The sequence below is a fragment of the Fistularia commersonii genome, chromosome 22 (genome assembly GCF_037954325.1).
Source record: "Fistularia commersonii isolate RoL2024-O1a breed Wild chromosome 22, RoL_Fcom_v1.0, whole genome shotgun sequence".
In the NCBI taxonomy this organism is placed as follows: Eukaryota; Metazoa; Chordata; class Actinopteri; order Syngnathiformes; family Fistulariidae; genus Fistularia; species Fistularia commersonii.
In genome coordinates, this window is record NC_141305.1 from 7,581,618 (window position 1) to 7,603,026 (window position 21,409).

The window sequence follows — 21,409 nt, forward strand, 5'->3', positions numbered from 1 at the left end:
ACTAGACGTACAGCTTGTTGAGGGGAATTTAAAAGTTTACTCTGGGGTAAAAGTGAAAGTTTTTTGAAATAGCTATGTGTAATCCCTGATTAATCCTTGTATGAAAATGCGACCTTTTGTTGTTTTTCACAGAAAGAGGACAGAGATGCTCGGGTACCGAGGACGAGAGGGACTCTGAGGCCCCGTACTATGTCGAGACCCCCTACGGTTATCAGCTAGACCTGGATTTTCTCAAGTATGTGGATGACATTGAGAGGGGCAACACCATTAAGAAGCTGAGTATCCAGCGGAAGCCCAAGGTCAAACCCTTGGCGTTGCCGCGGGGCAGCACTGGCGGGGGCAGCACTCAGCCTGAATGGACCTCCACCGACTCGCTCTCCTCCTCGAACAGCGAAGGCAAACAGTCGCCGGTCTTCTTCAACCCCCGGCCCCAGGCTGCTGCCCCGCTGACCCCCAACCTCGTCAGGACGGCCTGTGAAACCCCCATTCAGCAGACCTACTCGGCCACAGCAGAGCTCAAACCGCTCCTGCCGCCGCCGTCACCCCGCTTCATTCCCCGTCACAACCCCCTAGTGGAAAAGACCCTCATGGAGACCCGTCTTCGACTGGAACAGGAGCGTCTGCTCATGCAGCCCCATTGTGACCCTCCGGTGCCTCGCCGTCGCCTCGCCAGCTTCGGGGGCATGGGTTCCAGTAGCTCGCTGTCGTCCTACTCGGGCTCCATGGGCCCAAGCCAGATCTCACCCAGTGCCCATCAACCGCTGCCCATCAATGGTCACCTTCCCAATGGAGAGTACAACCCTTTCTACCCGCCATCGATGGGCAGTTCCATTCGCCACAGTCCCCTGAGCTCTGGCGTGGCTACGCCGGTGACCAACGTCAGCCCGCTGCACCTGCAGCAAATCCGCGAGCAGATGGTTGTAGCCCTGAAGAGGCTGAAGGAGCTGGAGGAGCAGGTGAAAACCATTCCCATCCTGCAGGTTAAAATTGCAGTCTTGCAGGAGGAGAAAAGACAGTTGGCCGCGCAATCCAAAACCCAAGGTCCGGGTTATTACCGCAAGCGCTCCTACAGCGTAGGCAGCGCCGACCAGATGGAGAGCCCAGGTCCGATCCAAAAAGAAGCTGAGCTGCACATCCTGGAGCCCGAAGCCCAGGAGCAGAACGCCCAACAGCTGGAGGAGTTCAGGCGGCTGGCCGCGGAGGTCCAAGCACTGGAGAAGACCACGCTGGACAATAACGGGTTTGAATCCCGGAATCAGAACTTCACTCAGAACCAGGCTCCTCAAAAGTCCGTTGGTATAGTCACAGATGAAAACATGAACAACCTTCCCTTCGTCCAAAGGAAGCTGACAAAAGAACTCTGTTCACGGGATGCCGGAGTGGTGACGGAGCGCAAGGAAACCCGCAGCACGGCGGTCAACGTGAATGAGGCCATGCTGGGCATGACCACTGAAGCAGAGAAGGAGATCGAGCTCCAGCAGCAGACCATAGACGCGCTGAAGGATAAGATCTACCGCTTGGAAGTGCAGCTAAAGGAAACCACTCACCAAATGGAGATGGGCAAGCTAAAACTGGAGCTCCAGGTCGCTGGCGGTTCAAACAAGAAAAAGGCAGATAAAGGTGTCATGACCAGGCCTGAGATGTACAATGCCTGCGTGGAGGCCAAAGTTCAGGTGCGCAGCCAGGGAGTGGGCGATCATGTGGACTTCAACCAGGCAAGCACACCTCAGCCTACACAGACTCAAACTGTGGGAGTGTCCTGTCATCCCAGCTTGAAGAGTGTTGCCACGGGGCCCGAAATCCCTCTGGACCAGTGGGTGGTGCATCAGAAGGTCGAGGTGAAGGACCAGTGTGTGGGAAGGCAGGCAGAGATGAACCACCAACAAGTGGGCACCGAGTTGGACGTCTGCGAAGTGGGTGTCAACACGGAGGAGTCTGTAAATGGCCTGACCCTCTGCAGAGCCCCGACAGAGCTGAGCAAGGAGTCGCGAACCATCGGCTGCGGAGATTGTTCAGTGGACGTCACGGTCTGCCCCATCAAGATGCTGGTATCACAAAGAACCAACACGGATCCCGTCGGCAAAGCGGACTCCGGCGTCATGGCTGTAGCAGAGTTAGCAAGTCGGCACACCAATACCGAGACGGACGTCATCAGCAAATCCACCAACACGGAATCGGTTCCGCTGACCGACTCTTCCACCGAGACCTCGCTGATCACTTGCGACCAGCATACCAACACGCCGGTGACCGAGACCAGGACGGTCGCAGTCGGGGAAGGTCTCGTCAAAGATATCCACTCCACGGCCAAAACGCGCTCAGTAGCCGTCGGGACCTCGACGGACATGGAATCATTCCTCGGCAAATCAAGCTCCGCTAAAACCAAAGAATATGGAGTGGGATCCGTAAGCATCCACGAGAACTTCTTGGTTGGAATGAAAACCCGCAATATCGCGTGCGGGCCGTCGCAGCCGACGGAGTTCACCAGCAACACAGCGGAGGGTAAATTGCACGCCGGGTCACCTCAAGCCGAATCCCAGGTGGGCGCAGGACTGGATCATTACATCGAGAGGGTACAGAAGCTGCTGCAGGAGCAGCAAATGTTGCTAGCGGAGAACTACAGTGAGCTAGCGGACGCCTTTGGGCAGCCGCAGTCCCAGTTCGGTTCCATCAACAGCCAGCTGGTCAGCACGCTCTCCTCGATCAACACGGTCATGAAGTACGGGAGTTCGGAGGACATCCTGAAGCTGCAGAAGGACTCCTCGATCTCAGACAACGGTGAGAGGTTTCACGCCTTGCTCTCCAAAAATCACACCGCACAAACATGCCAGGTTCTTGCGGTTGGTGGAAAAAAAATCTTTCCAGGCAGTTTTGACATAGTTTTGGGGCAGTAAGCTTCTTCACACACACACACACACACACACACACACACACACACACATACGGCAAGAGTGGGCTAATAAGCTGGCAGGTAGTTTGGTGCCAGAGAGAACATTTAGTTAGAATTAGACTTAATCGAATATAAAATCTCGGTGTTTCGCATCAGCATGGAATAATTTAAGGTAAATTACACTGTTTGATCCCAGCAGACTCCGATCAAGTATGCGGTAATGGTACCAGAGTGGAAATATCTGTAGTATTTATGTAGTATTTATCACATAATGAACATTTCCAGTCTCCTCAGAAAGACAGCTGTTGTTTCTCCCGCTGCAAATAGGGCTGAATTATCAGGGGAAGTTAGATCCGTGACTCTTGACACAGAGCTTTTGAAATCAGATTTATCACATCTAGGTTGTTAAACTCTCATGGCCAACTGGTTCTTCTGCGATGTAACTGTAGCTCAACACACACACACACACACACACACACACACACACACACACACACACACACACACACACACACACACACACACACACAGCCACAGCTTTAACTTTAGCATCATTGTAGTTTTTGCAGTAAGGGATGAACAGGAGTGGGTGTGGAGCGTGCACACTCTGCAGAGAATCCCGATAGTATCGGACAGACTGACGTTATCTCTGACCCTGAAAGGGCCGGCGGCAGTTGGGTGGGGAGATGTGTGTGTGTGTGTGTGTGTGTGTGTGTGTGTGTGTGTGTGTGTGTGCGCGCAAATGAACAATGAGCTCATTTCTTTTGGAAAGCCAGTCACGTCGCTCCAATTGGCCACTTGTTGTTTTTGCCCGCTAACACCTCCCGGACGATGCTGATTCATGGCTCCTCCGTCGTTACATAAGCGGCATTCACACCGGCTGGTAGATTGATGCGGGGGCCGATTGTCTGTCGAGCCAGCGCGGGAGGCAGCAACCCGGTCAGCTGCCGGCCCCTTTCCGAATGCCGAAGGATTCCCACCCGGTGGTGTTCCGGTGGGCACAAAGGAACTGCAGTCCCTGGAAACATCTGTTAACAAAGTGTGAGCCGCACTGACGGTGTTTTTATCTGCAGCAGTGAATTTCTCTTTCATCAAGTAGCCGTCGTTTTACTGACACGTCTTAAAAGCGAGCGACCAGGACATCCTGCGCTCATTCTTGATCAGAAATCCTTAAGGATTTTAGACAAAGCCACCCGAGGTAGTTCAAATAATTTCCCATTTGCTTGTGAAATTAATGAGATCATTGCCAAAGATTCTCTCTCACGCTTCGTTTGTTTCGGCCTCTGCCGGCGGGTCCCCGTTCGGGGTCAGTTCAGGTGACCACTCGAATGTTCCAGGGATGTGAGGACACAAGTTGATAAAACTTGTGGTACAAAACTGTTGTTTGCCGCAGCAATAGCAAAAGGTTAGAGCAGCAAAGTGTGACATTTTTCAGTGAAACGTCAAACAAATCAGCAGCCCACCCATCAAAATATTTGCAACGATGCCAAACAGTCAGAAAGGTCAGGCCACCTCCTCTGGGTTAATTCCGTGCTTTGGCCGTTTGCACCGATTCTCATGGGAACATTTTCTGTAATGATGCGGCTGGGGGGTTCCAAACATTTTAAGATCAACGCCCGTTTGTCCTAAAGTAGAAAATCTTAGACTACTAAATCTTCCCCACAGTCCAAATACATGCAGTAGGTTCATCCAAATCGATGTGTGAATGGTTGTTCAGTGGAACCTCGACTTACAAGCGAATCAATTTAAAGGTTTTCCAAGACATAAGCCATAACTCAGACAAATTTGGGTAGTTTTTATTGACTTTATGATACGCATCAAGTTATAAGCAAGCAGAATGAGCGTTTGAACACAGACGTGGCCGCCGCTCTCCTTGAAGTGGCGTTTAAAAACCGCCATTCTCTCGTGAGCCAGGCAAAAATCAGGGAAGAACATGAGCGAGGTGTGCATGTTAAGTTGTTGGTTAGATATACCGTTACAGAGATTTTAATCTGTGAAAAGGCATGACATCTTTACAGAGATTTGGGACAGTAGACGGCGGGAATGTCAGCAGATGAGGCAATCGGAAGAGTGATTCAAAGCCAGTCAGGGATGGTTTGATTGATTGTTCTAAAAGGAGGATTGGCATTCACTCCGTCGCCAAAGTAAGTTTAGTGATACATGCAGCAATACACTGTGTAGCAAGTATGTTAAGTTAAGCGATAGAGCAGGAAATGAAAAACATCTCTCCGCTAGCATCTTTGTCCAATTTAAACAGCAAACCAGTTTATTTCTTTACATTTTAATTTTTTTTACATTCCTTCTTTTTCCAATACATTTATTTGTAACGTATATTTTTCTTTAACACATAACGAAACCGGAGGGCTGAACAGATTAATTGCGTTTCAGTTCAATTTGATTTAGCAATTTAATTTGATAGATGAGCAAACTGATCAACAAGCTCAGTCGTGAAAAAGATCAACATACAAGTCAAGGTATTACTGTATGTGGCCCCTGTGATTGACTGGCAGCCGCTCCAAGTTGAACTTTGCCTTTCGCTAAATCACAGCCGGTCGGTTGCGTTCAATTCTGACATCAAGATTTGATTTCCAGAGGTCAACAGATATTCAAACAAATGTGGACGTCTGCTGACATTGGTTTTATTATTTATTTTAGAGCATAACTGCACTTTTAAAACCTGCACATCTGGGAAAAACACCAACACATCAGTTAAATATACAAGTTGTACAAGTAGTTAATCGCCTCTTCCCTCCTGTCTTTCAGATCTCCATCGGCTCCGAGGCACCTCTGAGCCAGGACAGAAACCACCCGGTCCGGTGCCAGCCGATAAACCCGCTCCCACGCCGTCGCAGCAGAGGAGCATGGCCGAACAGAAGAGCCGGATGGACGCACAGATGTCGACAGCGCTGCACGGTATGGCCGCCAGCGTTTAGATACGGGTTAACATCCAAAAATCTCTTCTGAGACCCCGAGGGATTTGACATCGTCCCTTTGGAGGAAATAAAGTGGAATACGAAAAGCTCAAGACGCCTAAAAACAGCTTGATCTTGAGGAAACCGATCAGTTTTGTAGTAATTGTACAGACAATACCGCTGACGAATGCCATCTTGTTATTACCCTCTTCTTAAAATCAGACTCTCCTTATGGCGCAAGTTACAAACTGAGGCTTCACCCAGAATTACAGTTTTCAGCTTTTTTTACCTTCACGATCGTTTTGGTTTTAAATTGTCGTCGCTATCAGCCACAGGCGAGGCCCAAACACTGGCTTTGGAGGGAGTTTCACTTAAGTGCCCAAAAGTTAGCCAAAATAAGACATTCAACAGAAGTGTTTCTTTCCACAAATTATGGCCCGGGACTATTTTATTCCCGACCCAACTTCACCCCTCCAGTCGTCTTCACAAAACCACTCGTCACAAAGTCTGTGGTTTATATTGAGTAACCGGGTCAGGATTTCTGGAAAGACATTTTTTTTTTTTGGCCACTTTTTACCACCAGATGATGAACTCTATTCGGTCCAGGGAGAAAACAGGCACTGCTATAATGTCTTTATTTCAGTCTAGAAATTCAGGTTCTCACACTGAAGCCACCCTGATACATGAAAAACCAACACTCTTGACTGTTATGCAATTCTCTTGAAGCCGCCAAGCTAAGTTTAAGCTCACGGGGTCAAAGTATTTCCCCAGTTGTACAGCAAGTCCCGCTTGCGCTTGTAATGTTTTACCAGGACTTTACCTAGTACTTTGTCAGGATAGTGTTTGTCCCGGTGGTGGTGATGATAATACGGGGCCTGCTAGCTGGCCTAGTGGTGTCCTCAATGATTGTTATGGGAGACAATTCCTTTCTTTACCTTTTTGAAGAAACCGCTCAGGAGTGTTTGTCATTATGTGCATCTCCACTACGGCACCTGCGGATGCATAAAGTTTGGTGTAACCACGGCAATGAAATCACAGGCCACACTGAACGACCTGCCGGAATCCACCTGACAGACTTCACATACACACGTTCGCAATAAACCGACCATCACAAACCTCAGCACCGGCCGGGGTTCCTCTGGGCCGCCCAATGACTCAGTTGTCACAGAGCGTGCACGTGCCGGTGTGCACACACGCTGACACGTGAGCACATTCTCTAGCTGCCTCTTTTTTTTTTCCCTCTCTCTCTCCCCTCCAGGCCTGTGAAAGAGGCCCCTCTTCTCCAGGGCAAGTCCTGGCAGATGTGCTGAGTGTTCTGGCTCGGTGCTGGAATTCAGGTTTTCTCAGGCCTGTAGTTAAAATCACTCAGATACTTGGAGGTTTTTGGGCAACTTGAGAGAAATTGAGAGAGAGAGAGAAAAAAAAAAGGCCTTGCCGACAGATGGTTTAAGAAAGGAAAATGAGATGGACACTTAGTGGCTACTTTCCTCTCTGCCCTGAGCTCTCCATCATGTCAGAGGCCTTTGGAGTTGCGTTCAGGTGCTTTCAAGCCCCAGGGAACTGTTTTCGCCACAGAGTAGAAAGGGGGGGACTACGTAATAAAGACAAAAATAAAACTAGGAGATCCTTTTTTGTGCTTTTTTTTTTTTTTTGAAGTAAAGTTTCCACAAAAATAAAACTAATTTCAGTGCTTATTCAAGTAACAGAAGAGACTCCAGGCGTCGTTGTTAAGAATTTATTTGCAAATAAACAGGATAAAATCCACACGGATCAGCAACGAGAATGGAAAATACTTCAATCGTTTTGTGGAAAGATCACATTACAATGTTTACACCTCTCACTGATGCACCGCAACCTCATTGTGGTCACATTTACACCCAGAAGGATCTAATATTTATGTTTTAATTGTTTAATTCCCCTTCAAACCAGCATCTGTTTGACAGCTTGAGGAGGAAGTCGTGTGGCACAAGTTAACAGAGTGGTTTTTGTTATCAGCAGACAGATAACAGAAAATACGGAGTGAGAGTCTACCATTAATGTGAATTTTGTATTAAAATGCTATCAATGGGAAGGTAAAACTATTTGAAATGTAACATTTTATGTTAAAACTTTCCGTCCCCAGGCCAGCCGTGCAGTCAGAACGCTCTGAAGTCCATCATGAAGAAGAAAGACGGCCCGGCCGACACAAATGGTGCCAAGAAGAACCTTCAGTTTGTGGGCGTGAATGGGGGGTGAGCCCCATTTTTACATTTTTTTTTAATTTTATTTATTTTTGGTGGTTTTTACTGGTGTGATTTGAATGTGACCGCTAAGGACGCGTCATGTGACCAAAACAGGAAACGGGCCTTTAAGATATTCAGATTTTTCAGTAACTGTAATAATCGCTGCTGCCGTACTCTGAACACCTGGACCTCTATTGCCCCCTTGTGGCTAAGGTATGAAACGACGTCAAGCGACGACTCCAGCTCAGAGGACAGCAGCTCCTCAGGTTCGGAGGAAGAGGACGACGAGGAGGCGGAGGTGAACGGAGGGAAGGAGGGAGGCCGGGATGCGGCGGGAAGGAGAACCGGGGAGGCGATCCGGCCTGAGGGAGCGGAGGAGGTGGACAAGGACGAAGAGAACCAGGAGACCAGAGAAAGGTGAGTTTTTCAAAATAAGAGCCCGAAGACGTTAAGCACGAATTTCAGCAAAAAAAGTATAATCTTAAAAGATTTTGTTCAAAAATGTCTGCTTTTGAGCCAGATAAATAAGATCTTTCCTTAGCGCGTCTGAAGAGACCAATCTCCGGCCGCTTCTGTTTCAAATTCGTCATCATTCCAAGTTTTTCCACCACATTTAGACGTGAACTGTCTGACTCGCGATCACGTGACCTCCCTTCCCGCAGGTACGAGCTGAGTGAGAAGATGCTGGCGGCGTGTAACATTCTGAAAACCCATCTTGGCGACCCGAAGGCCGTGAGCGGCAAAGACCTAGTGAGTGTACATTTTCCTCCCCGTCGCCCGAAACGGCGAGGAAGGTGCATTTCTTGTCAAGGCGCTCGTCGTCCGTCGCTGAGATGCTCCATCCGTCCGCAGAGATCCTGCCTCAGCACCGTGCAGCATGAGTGGTTCCGCGTATCCAGCCAGAAGGCGGCCATGGCGGCCATGGTGGAGGACTACCTGGAGGCCTTCCGCGGCGTCTCCGCCGTCGTGCTGCGGCACATCGTCAACATGGCCGACGGCAACGGCAACACGGCGCTGCACTACAGCGTGTCTCACTCCAACTTCCAGGTGGTGAAGAAGCTGCTGGACGCAGGTGAGAGGAAGCAGGAAGTGAGGTCATTTTCACATTCAGTTAGGAGCCACTGAGCAAGACAGGAAGTTAAGACCCAGGAACAACTACTCATTTCAATATTAAACATCCCAGAGATTAACAGTAAAGAAATGCTTTAATATTTGCTTACTATACTTTAGAAATAATTTAGTTTGAAATTATTACAGAAGCTTCACCAGATTTACAGGTCAGTTTTCTCCAGTCTATCTGAATGATCAGTGGTGTCTGGCTTATTTTTATCTGAAACATAACCTCTAAGAGGGAGATGATAAATGTAAAAATCTCCCGAAAGCTCCAGAAATAGTGCCAAAACCAAATCATCGAAATGTAAGCAAGTAAAGGCAGCAAGTAAGTAACTTAACAACCCCCCTAAAAAAAAACCCTCTGAGCAGAGCACGATGAGGTCCGGACACTCGCTGCTCTCTCAGCCTTTTGTCTCCTCCGTCTTTGTGCCCTTGTACTCTGTGACACCCTCTACACCACCTTCCCTCTCCCATTGTGGCTTTCACCCCCCCACCCTAATGCACCCACTAGTCAGGCTCTGAGGTCTGCAGACAAACGTCCTGGCCACTGTTTGCTGTGGATTTACTTTTTGAGGGCACTCGTGGAGTTTTCAAATGAATTTTCAATTCCCCTCAACTGAATATATTTACTAAGAGGAAGAAAAGAACTCCTGCAAAATTGCACACACAACACTGACAAAATGCCCGTGTGTGTGTGTGTGTGTGTGTGTGCGTGCTTTACAGACGTGTGTAACGTAAACCAGCAGAATAAGGCAGGGTACACACCCATCATGCTCGCTGCGCTGGCGGCCGTGGAGACGCCCAAAGACATGCACATTGTGGAGGAGCTCTTCAGCAAAGGCGACGTGAACGCCCGGGCCAGTCAGGTCAGTGGCCGGGGTCAAAGGTCAAATGGATGCAAAAGGGCGCTGGAATTACTCATGTACAGTGTACATTGGATTGGGGGAAGGAGGTGACCTGGTAGAGGTTTCATTCCCTAATGAGGTTATGAACTACAAAAATGGCTGCAAATGAAAAGCTTTAGAGTGTCTATACTGGACAAATGTCTGAAATACATATACATACAAGAAAGGTCAGGGATTAGACTTCAGGATAAAATTTCCTCCTGGTGACATCTAGTGGGCAAAGGAGGAAATTAACTGGATTTTTTTTTTTTCTGTGGACGAGTCACTCATCAATGTCAGACTGACATTTCAGCTCCAAATGGTTCACCCTTTCTCCAACGATCAGACAGACTGCTCTAAATCTTTGTTGCATTAGTGTTGCTTTCCTATTCACTTTTTATCTATTGGACAAAACAGCTATAAGATAATATTGACACATTTCAAAAACAAGTGTGTGTAGTCGATGCTGGAGTTGATCAACCGGTGAGGCAGCAGAAAAACAATTTGCTATTATTTTACACTGGCTCAAAAAAAAATATTTTAGTTGTAATATATATAAATGAAAACAGTTCAGCAGCTTTATTGCACTCTTTCTTTCAACATGCACATCCTCTTAATACTGTTTACATTTCTTAGCACGGTTTGAATTTCTCTGCTCTGTTTCCTTGTTACAATAAAATGCTTATTTATTTACCCTTTATTACATTTATTTTATTAATTTATTTCCTACCTATTTGGCTTTACTGTGTACAACAAAATAAGTATTTCGTATGTATATGCAAACACATTTCCAGACTTGTACATATGACAATAAACAGGTGGAATGTTGAATTTAGTGTGTGTGTGTGTGTGTGTGTGTGTGTGTGTCCGTGTGTGTGTCCGTGTGTGTGTCCGTGTGTGTGTGTCCGTGTCCGCCTGCCTCAGGCCGGTCAGACAGGACTGATGCTGGCAGTCAGCCATGGCAGGATGGACATGGTCCGGGCCCTGCTGGGTCACGGCGCCGACGTCAACATCCAGGACGACGAGGGCTCCACGGCGCTGATGTGCGCCAGCGAACACGGTCACGTGGAGATTGTTAAACTGCTGCTGGCCCAGCCGGGCTGCGACGCCACTCTCAGCGACAGCGTGAGTGATGAGATTGTACAAAAAGGGCTCATATTGTTAGGCCTGATAGAGATATTTTTATTATACATGTATGTAACATATATGTGTTGCTACATGTATATGTTCAAATGGCAAGTTGGGTTTCCATGCTGAAATGTTTGCTCCTGGTTCCTTCCTGCTCAGGATGAGAGCAACGCCCTGTCCATCGCTCTGGAGGCGGGGCATAAAGACATCGCCGTGCTACTCTATGCCCACGTCAACTTCTCCAAAGCTCAGTCTCCGGTATGCCCGCCGAGCTTTAATTGACAAGGAATTACTTTAAACCACAATCAAATTCTTTCTGATTGACAAGAACCCCCCCTTAAAAAGTTCAAAATCAGAAACTTCAGATTGGTAATTAGAAAAATAATCCCTCCGTGAATGACTAATAGTTTGATTGAAATTCCCCCTTTTCCACTTATTTATTATTGATGTCTTATGGAACAGGTGTTTTTGATGCACAGTGGAACTTAAACTTACGAGAGCGTCAGCATACAAATTTTCCTCGAACTATCAGTAGGTTTTTCTTTACTTTGTGATCCGAACTAAGATCCGAGTCGGGAGTGAGCAGGATGAGCATTTGACACAGACGTAGCCGCCACCGTTTAAAAACAGTTGAATGTACCGCCCACCACAAGGTAGCCCAACAAACAAACATGTTGTGCGTGTTGTCAACTTGTCCAGAGGAGCATCATTCACTCCATTGCTATATCAATTTTAGCCACATGTAGCATTGTGTGCAAGTTACATTTAGCAATACATTGTAGCATGAAGTGTGTAGCAGTTAGGCTAAGTGATAGAGCACCAAATGGAATCACCCCGTCCTGTCCCCCGCAGGTATCTTCATCTGCTCCTCATAGTAATTCCAGCTGATAAAACCAGTTTTTCTTTGCATTGTCTTTTATCATGTATTATATTTTTTTAAAAAATATAATTTTCTGATTTAAAAACCATCAAAAATCTGGGGGTCTGGAACAATTCAGTTCATTTTAATGGGGCATTTCAATTTGATTTATGAGCTCAGTTATGTAACAAATGATGATTTTGAGGGACCATCTGACCCTCCTGTTGCTGATATTTTCTCTTCTGTCTGGTCCCCCCCCCCCCCCCCCCCCCAGGGAACCCCCCGCCTGGGCAGGAAGACATCCCCCAGTCCCACTCGGAGGGGCATGTTTGATTAGGAAGCCCCAGTCTCTTTCCAACACAACACCCTGCACTGCTATTGGCTCTGCACTGCGTTGAACGAGGCCTTCGACCCACCTTGCTTGGGGGGGGCTTCATCCCTGACGCTGGCCAACCAATGAGACCCCCCCCTCCCCACACACACACACACACACCTGCCCAAAGTGCCCTCGAACATGAATGTAACCAGTCGGTGCCTCAGCGTCAAGGCGCTCATTCTCTCTCCACCAGACCAACATCATGCCAATGTCTTGTTATATTTTTATTTTTTTCCCACAATTGGACCCAGCTCAATGTTGATCATTCAAGCGCACGAACACATCGAAAACTTTTTTTTTTTTTTTTTTTTCCTGTCTTATGAGTGCAATTTGTTACAGGTTAGAGAGGTGAAAAATCCACCCGTCATTCTGGAAGTAAACATTTCCTGTAAATATCACCTTGCGGGTGCTGTCGTCTTTCGGCACCAGCCGTGCCGGGAGCCCAGGGCGCACGCGACGTAGACTGGATAAAGTTTTACTTTTATACAAATCCTTTGTATCTTATTTAAAAGAAGAATCACAGTATTTTGAATATCACTGACGTAACGATCCATGAAGTTATATATTTATCAAAAGTATAGTTTTTAATGCAGATATTGTACATATGCTGTGGTTTAGCTGTGCTCCTTCCTGTCTGTCTGTCCATGTGAGCTGTCTGTCCATGCACGAGGACGCAGGGCGCTGACTTTCGCAATCAAAGGAGAGATGAAGTGCCTGCGACTCTGCCATATCCCAATAAACAACGAATAAAGAATCCGACGCTTGAGCTCCTGTCATCATTGGGAGGAGTGTGATGGCCCACCAGCCGTTAACTGTGAATTCTAACACTTTTCTCCTGCAGCTAATTTTCTATTATTTTTCACACCTGGCAGATGATTGGGTCATTTTTAACCAAATTTCAGATACTTTATCATTCCTCTTAAAATATGTCATCGAATTTGGAGGCCCATTTTCATTTAGCTCAAAAAAAACCCCTAATATACATACCGCGACGTCACGTAATGTAGTTTCCCGTGTGTGTTTTTTTCCCCTACTTGCACTCTTCCTTTTTTCAGGAGAGCTGAGGTTTCTTCGTTTGCATCTAATTATTATAAATTCTCATAATCGTTAACTTTTTTGCCTGTTTTTACAACAGATACTCTGGATGTTGGTTTAAAGTGTTTTGCCTTCTTTTTCCTCGACCACCTTCATCTGATGTGCAGGATAAGCTGGCTGTTTTTCACTCTCAAAATAAAAGTTTTTTTCAGTGTGATTTGAGGCTGAAGGTCAGGAGTCCAGGGTTGCGAAGCTGTTTGACTTTGGCTTGGTAGGTTTCCTGAGGGAGGAAAAAAAATAAATTTAGGTTAATCGGGGTAAAAACAGGGGTCTTACAGTTCAATACAGTGATGGCTCATATTTAGTTTTTCATAAAATTCCTGCTGCTCCTTTCGAGGAGCTCCTGCTCACGGCTTTTCTTTTGAAAGATAGCTCTCCTCTCCTATTTTCTGGACCAGAACCCACCTGAGCTGACACGGGAGGCCGCCAGACCCCACCCTCTTTGGGGACGCGCGGGGCACAAGGCCCAGGTCCCCGGGTCTGTAACAGGCCAGCTGGAACCGGAGACTTGCAGTCCGGGTCAGTCCTCCTGCTCTGCTGAGATACATAACACCAGGATTTTTTTCCAGAAAAACACAGCTACTTTGATGTGACCATCTTCGGCAGGAGAGAGCCAAGGGGAGACGTCCAGTTTTTCTGATCAACTGTTTTGAGGACATCTCCTTGTGTTAATTGAATAAGAAACTTTGTGAAGGACTAAGGATGCTATGGGTATTCTGAAAAACATCTGTTATTTAAGCTTTGAATATTTCTATACTGAAACATTTTACCAATCAACATTTTAAGATTTGATTTTGATATTACTGGAGGGATTTGATGAGGGAAAGGTTTAAATGATCTAGGATGTCCAATTTTGTTTTTGTTTTTTTTGTAAATTCCAATTCATCTAACGTTAACCCCCCCCCAGATTTCCTAGGATGTGGGAGCTTTCAAGATACTGTGGGAGTTGGAGTTTCCTGAAAACAGTCCACTATAAAATACAGACAGTATGGTGTCTACCTTTCTGCTGCAGCCTTGTCCCACTGCGGTTCCGCCTCAGTTGGGGCGCTGGGGGGCAGAGGTGGTCCGTCCAGGACCAGCAGCACCTTCTGCATCGCCTGCTTCCACTGGAGCACCTCTGAGTCTTGCTCTGATGTGGTGTCCTACAGGGGGCGCCGCCATATAAATGTCCAGTAAACAGAAGGAAGGCTAATAATTCCATAGGCTACCATTCATTGTGCTAAGCTAAACAGTATGTGCTTATGTGTGTGAAACTCAATGTTTGCAAGTGTTTGCTATCAGAGCTGCTGTTTTTACCATCAGAGCTTGTCTGAAAGTGACCACCACTTCCTGCATGATGCTCTTCATCCTGCTGCCGCTCCTTCTCTCCTCCTGTACCTCTGCCTCTAGCCGACTGGTTGCCGCTCTGCTTTTACGGGCCTGCTCAGCGACAGAGGCGTGGTCCTCCCTGGAGCACGTACGCGAGGGTCACGAGGTCAGGCGAGGAATCTCAGTGTTCTGGTCAGTCAGTTCTGCTCCAGGCTAATGTCGGTTCTGCTCATTTAGCACCTTTAGACCCTTTAAAGTTTGGGCAAGTTTGAGGCTTCCCTGTCTGTTTGCAGCTGTAGATCCAGCATTTAAAACAGCCTCCAGTGGGGGGGATATGCCTGGAACTGTATTTTCACAGCACGTCTTAATACAAAGATTGTTTACTTGATTGAAACTGTCCACCTATTATAGTTAATATTTTTATTAGTCAATATACTTTACCACTTTCCCTGTTTTATCTCCTTGTCATCTTCTTTTTTTTTTCTGTTTCTTGTTTCAGTACATTGTCTGTTTGTATTTCTAACTAGTTTACGTGCTTTTAGCTATTAAGAGATGCTACTGTAGTTGTTTATTTGTTCATGGCTGTGCTACCAAATCATCTCACTGGCTCTCGCATTTGTAAATAAAGATTCTAAAAATAGAAGAGAAACAGTGTACTTGGAAAACTTTGCAGATGGCGTTAAGATCTTTGGAAACATAGGGATGTTTTCAAATTTCCCCCAACAGCAGGAGTAGCCCAAGCCGACCTGAGTGCCTCCAGCTCCTTAAGGGCGCCTGCGTGTTTGGTCCGAAGCATCTCCAGCTCCTGCCTGCAGCCACTCAGCTCCCCCTGCAGCTCCTCACACTTGGCTGTCAGCTGCTCCGCAGCCTGGCGGGTCATCGGTGGTTTTCAGAGACAAACAGAAGAACGGACAGTGTGATGAATTTTGACATATTGACAGGCCCCAACCGCAACCAGCATCTCTGGGAAGAGGAAGAGCAGTTTAGTTCTACCCATCTGAAGCTAAGCAGGAGATTCTCACAAAGAGTCTGATTAGAGATGAGACACAGTATCACCGATCCCCTTTATTGTTAAGGTTTCGGGCATATTTTGGATCATTTGTTTTGTCGTTTCCTGATTTATAGCTCAATGCCAGAGTACTACTTTATTTTTGATCAATGCCTTGTCGACTTCTTACTCTTGTTTCGATAAGTGGTAGAATTTTAAGTAATTTCTGAATATTATTTCATTTTGTGCCTCTTTTTTGGGTAATTTATTCTAGTTTCTTTGTGTTTGCTTATTTGAACGTAACTTCGAGGTAATAGAGGGCCTGGCTGTGTATTCCTTATTTGCCTTATTTTGTTAGAATCTCTAGCAGATTTGAAGATGATTGTTTCTTTTCCCACCTTCTTGCGGATGCAGCTCTGGCGGGAAACCTGGCTGAACATTTGCTCCAGGAGGTCCACGTCCACCTTGAGTTTGCTCTTCTTGTCCCGTAGCGTCACATTCTCCTCCATCAGGACCTGGGCCTCCTCAGACAGCAGGCTGTACCTCACCTTCACCTCCATGTTCTCCTGAAGGGCCAGCCTAGCTGTTTCCGGAACCTTCTGGTCCACCAAGTGCTGAATCTCAGCCGCCGTGGCCGCCATGCGGTTCTCCATCTCCTCTTGCAGCCTTTTAGAAGGTGAAAAGGAGAAACGTGTTCGATTTTAGAACTGACAATTCCTGAAATTGCTAGCATTTTAATACAAATATGTGCGATCTTCTGGATATATTATAATACAGTCTATTATAAACATTCGAATACAGTTTAAAAGAACATTTTCATATTTTTTGGTGGAAAGAGCTTTCCATCAGCTGAGAAGTCTTGTTCATTTTTAAGATTTTTTTCTCACAATTTCTTTGTATTAATTTTAAAACTTCAAGATAACTTTTCTTCAGCTGAAATTTTCTGTCCCCGCGGAGGTTAACGATGCTTTAAAACACTGTTTCTCCCCAGTCAACCTTTTTCTCTCCATCAGTGCCTCCATCTCCAGGATGTGGTTGGCGGCCTTGTGCTCGTCCTCCTGACGGGCCAGCTGCTCCTCCAGGGATTCCACCCTGGACATCAGCTGCTCCTTCTGCTGCTGAAACTCCTCCAGGCTGGCAAGTCTGCTCTCTGGGGAGAAAGTCAACCTCTTAAAACTATCCTTATTGAATATATTTTCTACGTTTATTTCTTTGCTGTGATTTGTAGATGCAGAGCTCAACACGTGTGTTCATGTATAAAACCAGTGTTTCCGTTGGACTGTCCTTACTGATTCCAACTGAGATACTGATACCTGAAATCATGTTTCTGTCAAATCATCAAGTCTGCTTGAATTAAATCATTGATAGACACTGTCAGCCTTCTGAGCCCAGTGAGTGCCTCACCCAGAGCCCGATTCTCCTCCAGAAGCCCTTTGCTGTGAAGCTGAAGCTGCTCTCTCTGCAGGCGGAGCTGCTGCTGCAGGGTGTCTCTGTCCCGATCGGCGGCCTGGCGGAGGCCCTCCAGGCGCTCAGACAGCTCGTCAACCTCATCCTCCTTTGCCAGCAGGGAGCGTTTCAGGTACTGGATGGCGTCCTTCTTCTCCTTCTCCATGAAACTTTGCTGGGAGATCAAGTCCCTCCTCTGCCGTTCCAGTTCCCCACACTTCAGCTGAGATCTGAGAAGGTAGGTGAAGACGGTGAACACAACGGAGAGTGGCAACTTCGATAGGGGCCACAATATAGCTTGAGTACGTTTTGACCCCAATGCACCCGCTGCAGGATTTTAAGTTTTCTTTGGTGTCTATATGATGCCAGGATAATTCTTAATTCAGCGTCTGTTACCCGAATACGTGTTTGAAATCAATGAAATCTCAAAGAAAATAGGCAAAAGATTTTGACTCAAGCATTTGACAAAGTAAACGTACTGATAAATTAACCAAAAAAATTACCAATTATTGGGAAATCGTTTTTTTTTCACAATGTAAATGAAAGGTAACCTACAAAAAAGGCTCGATTTTGCATAGAAGTTTATTGGATAAGATAAGAAGTTGGAATTTATTTTGAAAAAAAATTAATACCAAATTTTTGTTCGAAAAAAACAACTTCCTTGGTGTCCGTTAAGAGATTTATAGAATGTCTAATTGGAAAACTGTTATCTTTTCAGTTAACTTTATTTCATGACCTAGCTTAACTAGCATCGCTTAACACAACCGCGGTCACTGGTAACAAACGAACTCGCCTCTCAAGCTGCTCGGATAAGTGTCGAATTTGAATTAGATATAGCTCTTTCTCTCCGTCGTTTGACACCGTTTTATTCCTGGGGGAAGCTGGGCTTTCCTTCTTCTTCGCCTTCCCGCCTTCATCCTGTTTATCACCGCTTTTCTTGTCTGTCTTTTTGGGCATCGCCTCGGTGAGAGTTGGCCAAAGTTCGATCAACTCCTCCGTGGGATCGCAGTACTGCGACTTCGTTGCTAGGCAACGATGCCTTCAGGGACTCCTTGCATTGTTGGACGCGGGCGTTTTGGGAGCAGCCAAAAAGGCGATTTTATCGGTCTGGTAAATAGCAATAACAAGGATTTATCTAGAAATGGGATTTCACAATCAGTGGGGTATTTAAATAATGTTTTGTGTTATATAGCTCCGAAAATATGTCATTATTAAATGGCATCGCTTAACAAGCCAAGATTCCCCCCTTTCCCTTGAAGTACGCAAGCGCAAATTACCTGGTTAATAATTATTCACATTTATTCAACTGACTCGCGATAAATATTAAAAATCGTGGGAAGGAGTCATTACCCACTTTCCTGAAAGTGTGGAATAACTCAAATTATTGAATTAAGCAATCCACTGTAGATTCCCCTTTTCGTGAACGGAGGGTTTTTTAACCTATCCCAGCTGTCCCTGGAGTGGGGGGCGGGGTTTAGCGCAAACTCGTCACCTGTCAATCACAGGGCCACCTGTCAATCATAAGGACAATTATAGAATCCAATAATTCACTGTCTCATTCACACCTACACACGATTTAGTTTTCAATGAACCTACTGACTGTTTTTGGACTGGGAAGAACCTGGAAGAACCCAGGCAGGCAGGTGGAGGATGCTCGCAGAGAGAACCCAGTCTGGGATTGAACCAAGGTCTTCGGTTCATCGCTGGTTGCAAAACATGAAAATTAAAAAAGAAAATTCGTGATTCCTTACGAAATCATTTTTTTTTTCTATTACTACTATTAGTTATCACTTGCTGATATTTTTATTACATTACGTGTTTTGTTTTTGTCTCTTATTTCCAATTATATATATATTTCTATAATTTCATGCCACGTTTGTGGTCTCCTCTGCAGCCTTTCCCCGAATGCAGCGATGCAAATTTAATGGGGAAATTCTTTGAATCACAGACTTTTATTATTGTATTATAATTGAACATTTCCCATATGCAATGCAACCCGGTGTTATTGTAACAGGAAACAAAGCCTGGGGATGGGATGATGTTATTTATCTTAACTGCATCTTGTAAATGTTAAGCGGACACACACACACACACACACACACACACACACACACACACACACACACAAATGAATTGCAAGGCTTTTAATTGGATGCCTGTGTGCTTCACATCAGTCCACTCCCCATCCATAAAACCATTTAATAGAATAATGGGCCTACGCAGAGGTTAATTCACTGTCACCCCAGCGTAATAACAGCATATTAATCCAGTGGTCAGTCTGACATGCCCCTCATTAAATGAAAGGGGATACAGTTAATGTGTTTCGTTAGTTACAGTGACTCTACAGTACTTTTCTGAGAGTCCGGCAGGGCAGGTCACTCTATTGCAGGTTGTCAAATAAAATGTAAAGAATGTAAAATGTAAAAATGTAAAGATGTTTATGGAGGTCAGATGATACAAAAAAATATAAATGTGATATTTAACAGAGGTATTGGTAGTAACATCAATTCATTATTATTAAACTGTTGTAAATATATTAATTTTGCTGCACTTTTTTTAATTTATTGTCTTTTTTTACTATTTTTTTTTTAAACAAATGTCCATTTTCAATTTTGGAAAGTTTTAAGAAAAAAATCTTGAAGCTATTAGTGGCAAATTCTTGATGTCTTTTATTATCATTATTTACAAATACTTATTACCAATTTTTCCATTTTTTTTTCTTTTTGACCAAAGACTAATCATCCACTAAATGTGTATTTGTGTATAAAAGTTTTAGATATTAAAAAATGACAACACAATAGCACAGTTATATCTTAACACAAATAATATATATATATATATATATATATATATATAATTTTTTTAGAGATGTTTTCAGTGGTTTGATCTGTAAATCTTACATAATCATGATGGATGCTTTCCCAGCTTCTTGTCATTCTCAGTAAACTGAGGCATCAGCTGATCCGCCTTTATGAGCTGGCGATGAAAGCTGTGGTTGGAGTGTCCTTCCCTCCCCAATGTGGCGGTCAGCAACACGACCAGTTCCCTCCCTGTGATGGTCAGAAACAGTCATATCTATGAAAAGATTTTTTTTTTCTTTATCACACTACACTCACTGAATTTTACTATCGTGCTGGATGCGCTGCTCCCCCAGCTTCCAGACGGGAACCACTGTGCATTAAGAGTAAACTGTTTTACTGCAGGATCATTACTTTTACTTCTGGAAGTTTAAGAACATTTTGCGTGACAAAACCAATGCAGTTTTACTTGAGGAAGGTTTACTATCATTTTTTACTGATATCTAGGAGCTGAACACCCGTGACAGTAACAGCTATCAAATATTTTTTTGCAATAAAAAGGGACGCTTTGAAGGTTACAATATTAAAACCATCAATGTGTCACATTAAATTTCTTGTTTAAACGCAATATTCTATAAATAATAATATGTCTTTTTATATCAAACTGCAAGTCAGCTGATTTTCAGGACTCAGATTAGCTTCAGCATATAAATCCTGTCCAACTTTGTCATTTTATATGCTCAAGTGTAGACTTTAATCAGCCACTGGGGAAATGAATGATAGGTTACTTACTTGAATCGAGTTCTGAAGTTTATGTTTTAGGTAACTAGGGTAAGTGTCACACCTTCTAGAGGAGAGCATCCTTATAATTTTTCATTTACATTCACTTGACATATTTACTCATTTACTCACTCATATTTACATTTGATTAAGAAAACAACATTTGATGATTGTTTTGACTCTTTTAAATAGTTTTAAGCACTGTGAGTGTAAAGAGCTATATAAAGGTATGATATAGTATAACACAGTGTCCATTTTGACAAACCACAACACTCAATGTGTATATTTGTGATATCATTTCCTAATGTAAAATATATTGAGAACAAAATAACAATTTACTTACAATACTTAAGTTACTCTTTTCTGATTGTACATCTGTTTACAGAATTCAATACCTTTTAAAAGACCTGAAAATATACACCTCATGATTCTCTGACACTTTCAAAGATTTTGTTTTATATTTGCTTTTTGCACTTTTATTCACCAGTGTAATGAACATCCATTAGTTAAAATATTGCCATCTATTACTGCTGCTGCTTTCGTGATATTCATTGTTTTTTCTACTTAATCCAATGAAGCACTGTTTGTACTTAATTGATTTAATAAGAGTGTT

The 21,409-nt window shown here is 44.8% G+C and overlaps 2 protein-coding genes across 5 annotated transcripts in view; one reads left to right on the forward strand and one right to left on the reverse strand.

The window, feature by feature from the left end:
• kank1a (KN motif and ankyrin repeat domains 1a) overlaps positions 1–13,132 on the forward strand; it is a 49,277-nt gene extending 36,145 nt beyond the window's left edge. For all 4 annotated transcript variants that reach the window (XM_086169154.1, XM_086169155.1, XM_086169157.1 and 1 more), the window contains 10 exons: positions 133–2,775; positions 5,651–5,800; positions 7,922–8,030; positions 8,235–8,438; positions 8,684–8,771; positions 8,874–9,093; positions 9,858–10,000; positions 10,943–11,143; positions 11,306–11,404; positions 12,280–13,132. In XM_086169154.1, the coding sequence (XP_086025280.1) occupies positions 133–2,775; positions 5,651–5,800; positions 7,922–8,030; positions 8,235–8,438; positions 8,684–8,771; positions 8,874–9,093; positions 9,858–10,000; positions 10,943–11,143; positions 11,306–11,404; positions 12,280–12,342 (3,920 nt within the window). In that variant the 3' untranslated portion in view covers positions 12,343–13,132. The remainder of the gene's footprint in view (positions 1–132; positions 2,776–5,650; positions 5,801–7,921; positions 8,031–8,234; positions 8,439–8,683; positions 8,772–8,873; positions 9,094–9,857; positions 10,001–10,942; positions 11,144–11,305; positions 11,405–12,279) is intronic.
• On the reverse strand, positions 12,720–18,175 carry cfap157 (cilia and flagella associated protein 157). The gene is made up of 10 exons (XM_086169210.1): positions 18,012–18,175; positions 17,177–17,448; positions 16,769–16,922; positions 16,171–16,438; positions 15,481–15,652; positions 15,025–15,128; positions 14,773–14,895; positions 14,476–14,618; positions 13,882–14,010; positions 12,720–13,696 (listed from the first exon to the last, which is right to left on the reverse strand). Exons 1-10 carry the CDS (start codon positions 18,173–18,175, stop codon positions 13,648–13,650), a joined length of 1,578 nt encoding a protein of 525 aa, XP_086025336.1. The 3' UTR covers positions 12,720–13,647.
• Positions 18,176–21,409: the final 3,234 nt, after the last annotated feature.

Bases quoted from the DNA above. Each gene is read 5' to 3' on its own strand.
- cfap157 (XM_086169210.1), bottom strand. From the start codon at position 18,175: ATGCCCAAAAAGACAGACAAGAAAAGCGGTGATAAACAGGATGAAGGC. The intron at 14,896-15,024 runs GTGCTAAATGAG...GTCGCTGAGCAG, and splicing joins AAACTTTAAAGGGTCTAAAG to GCCCGTAAAAGCAGAGCGGC. The intron at 14,011-14,475 runs GTAGACACCATA...GTATCTCAGCAG, and splicing joins GACAAGGCTGCAGCAGAAAG to AGCAGGAGGACTGACCCGGA.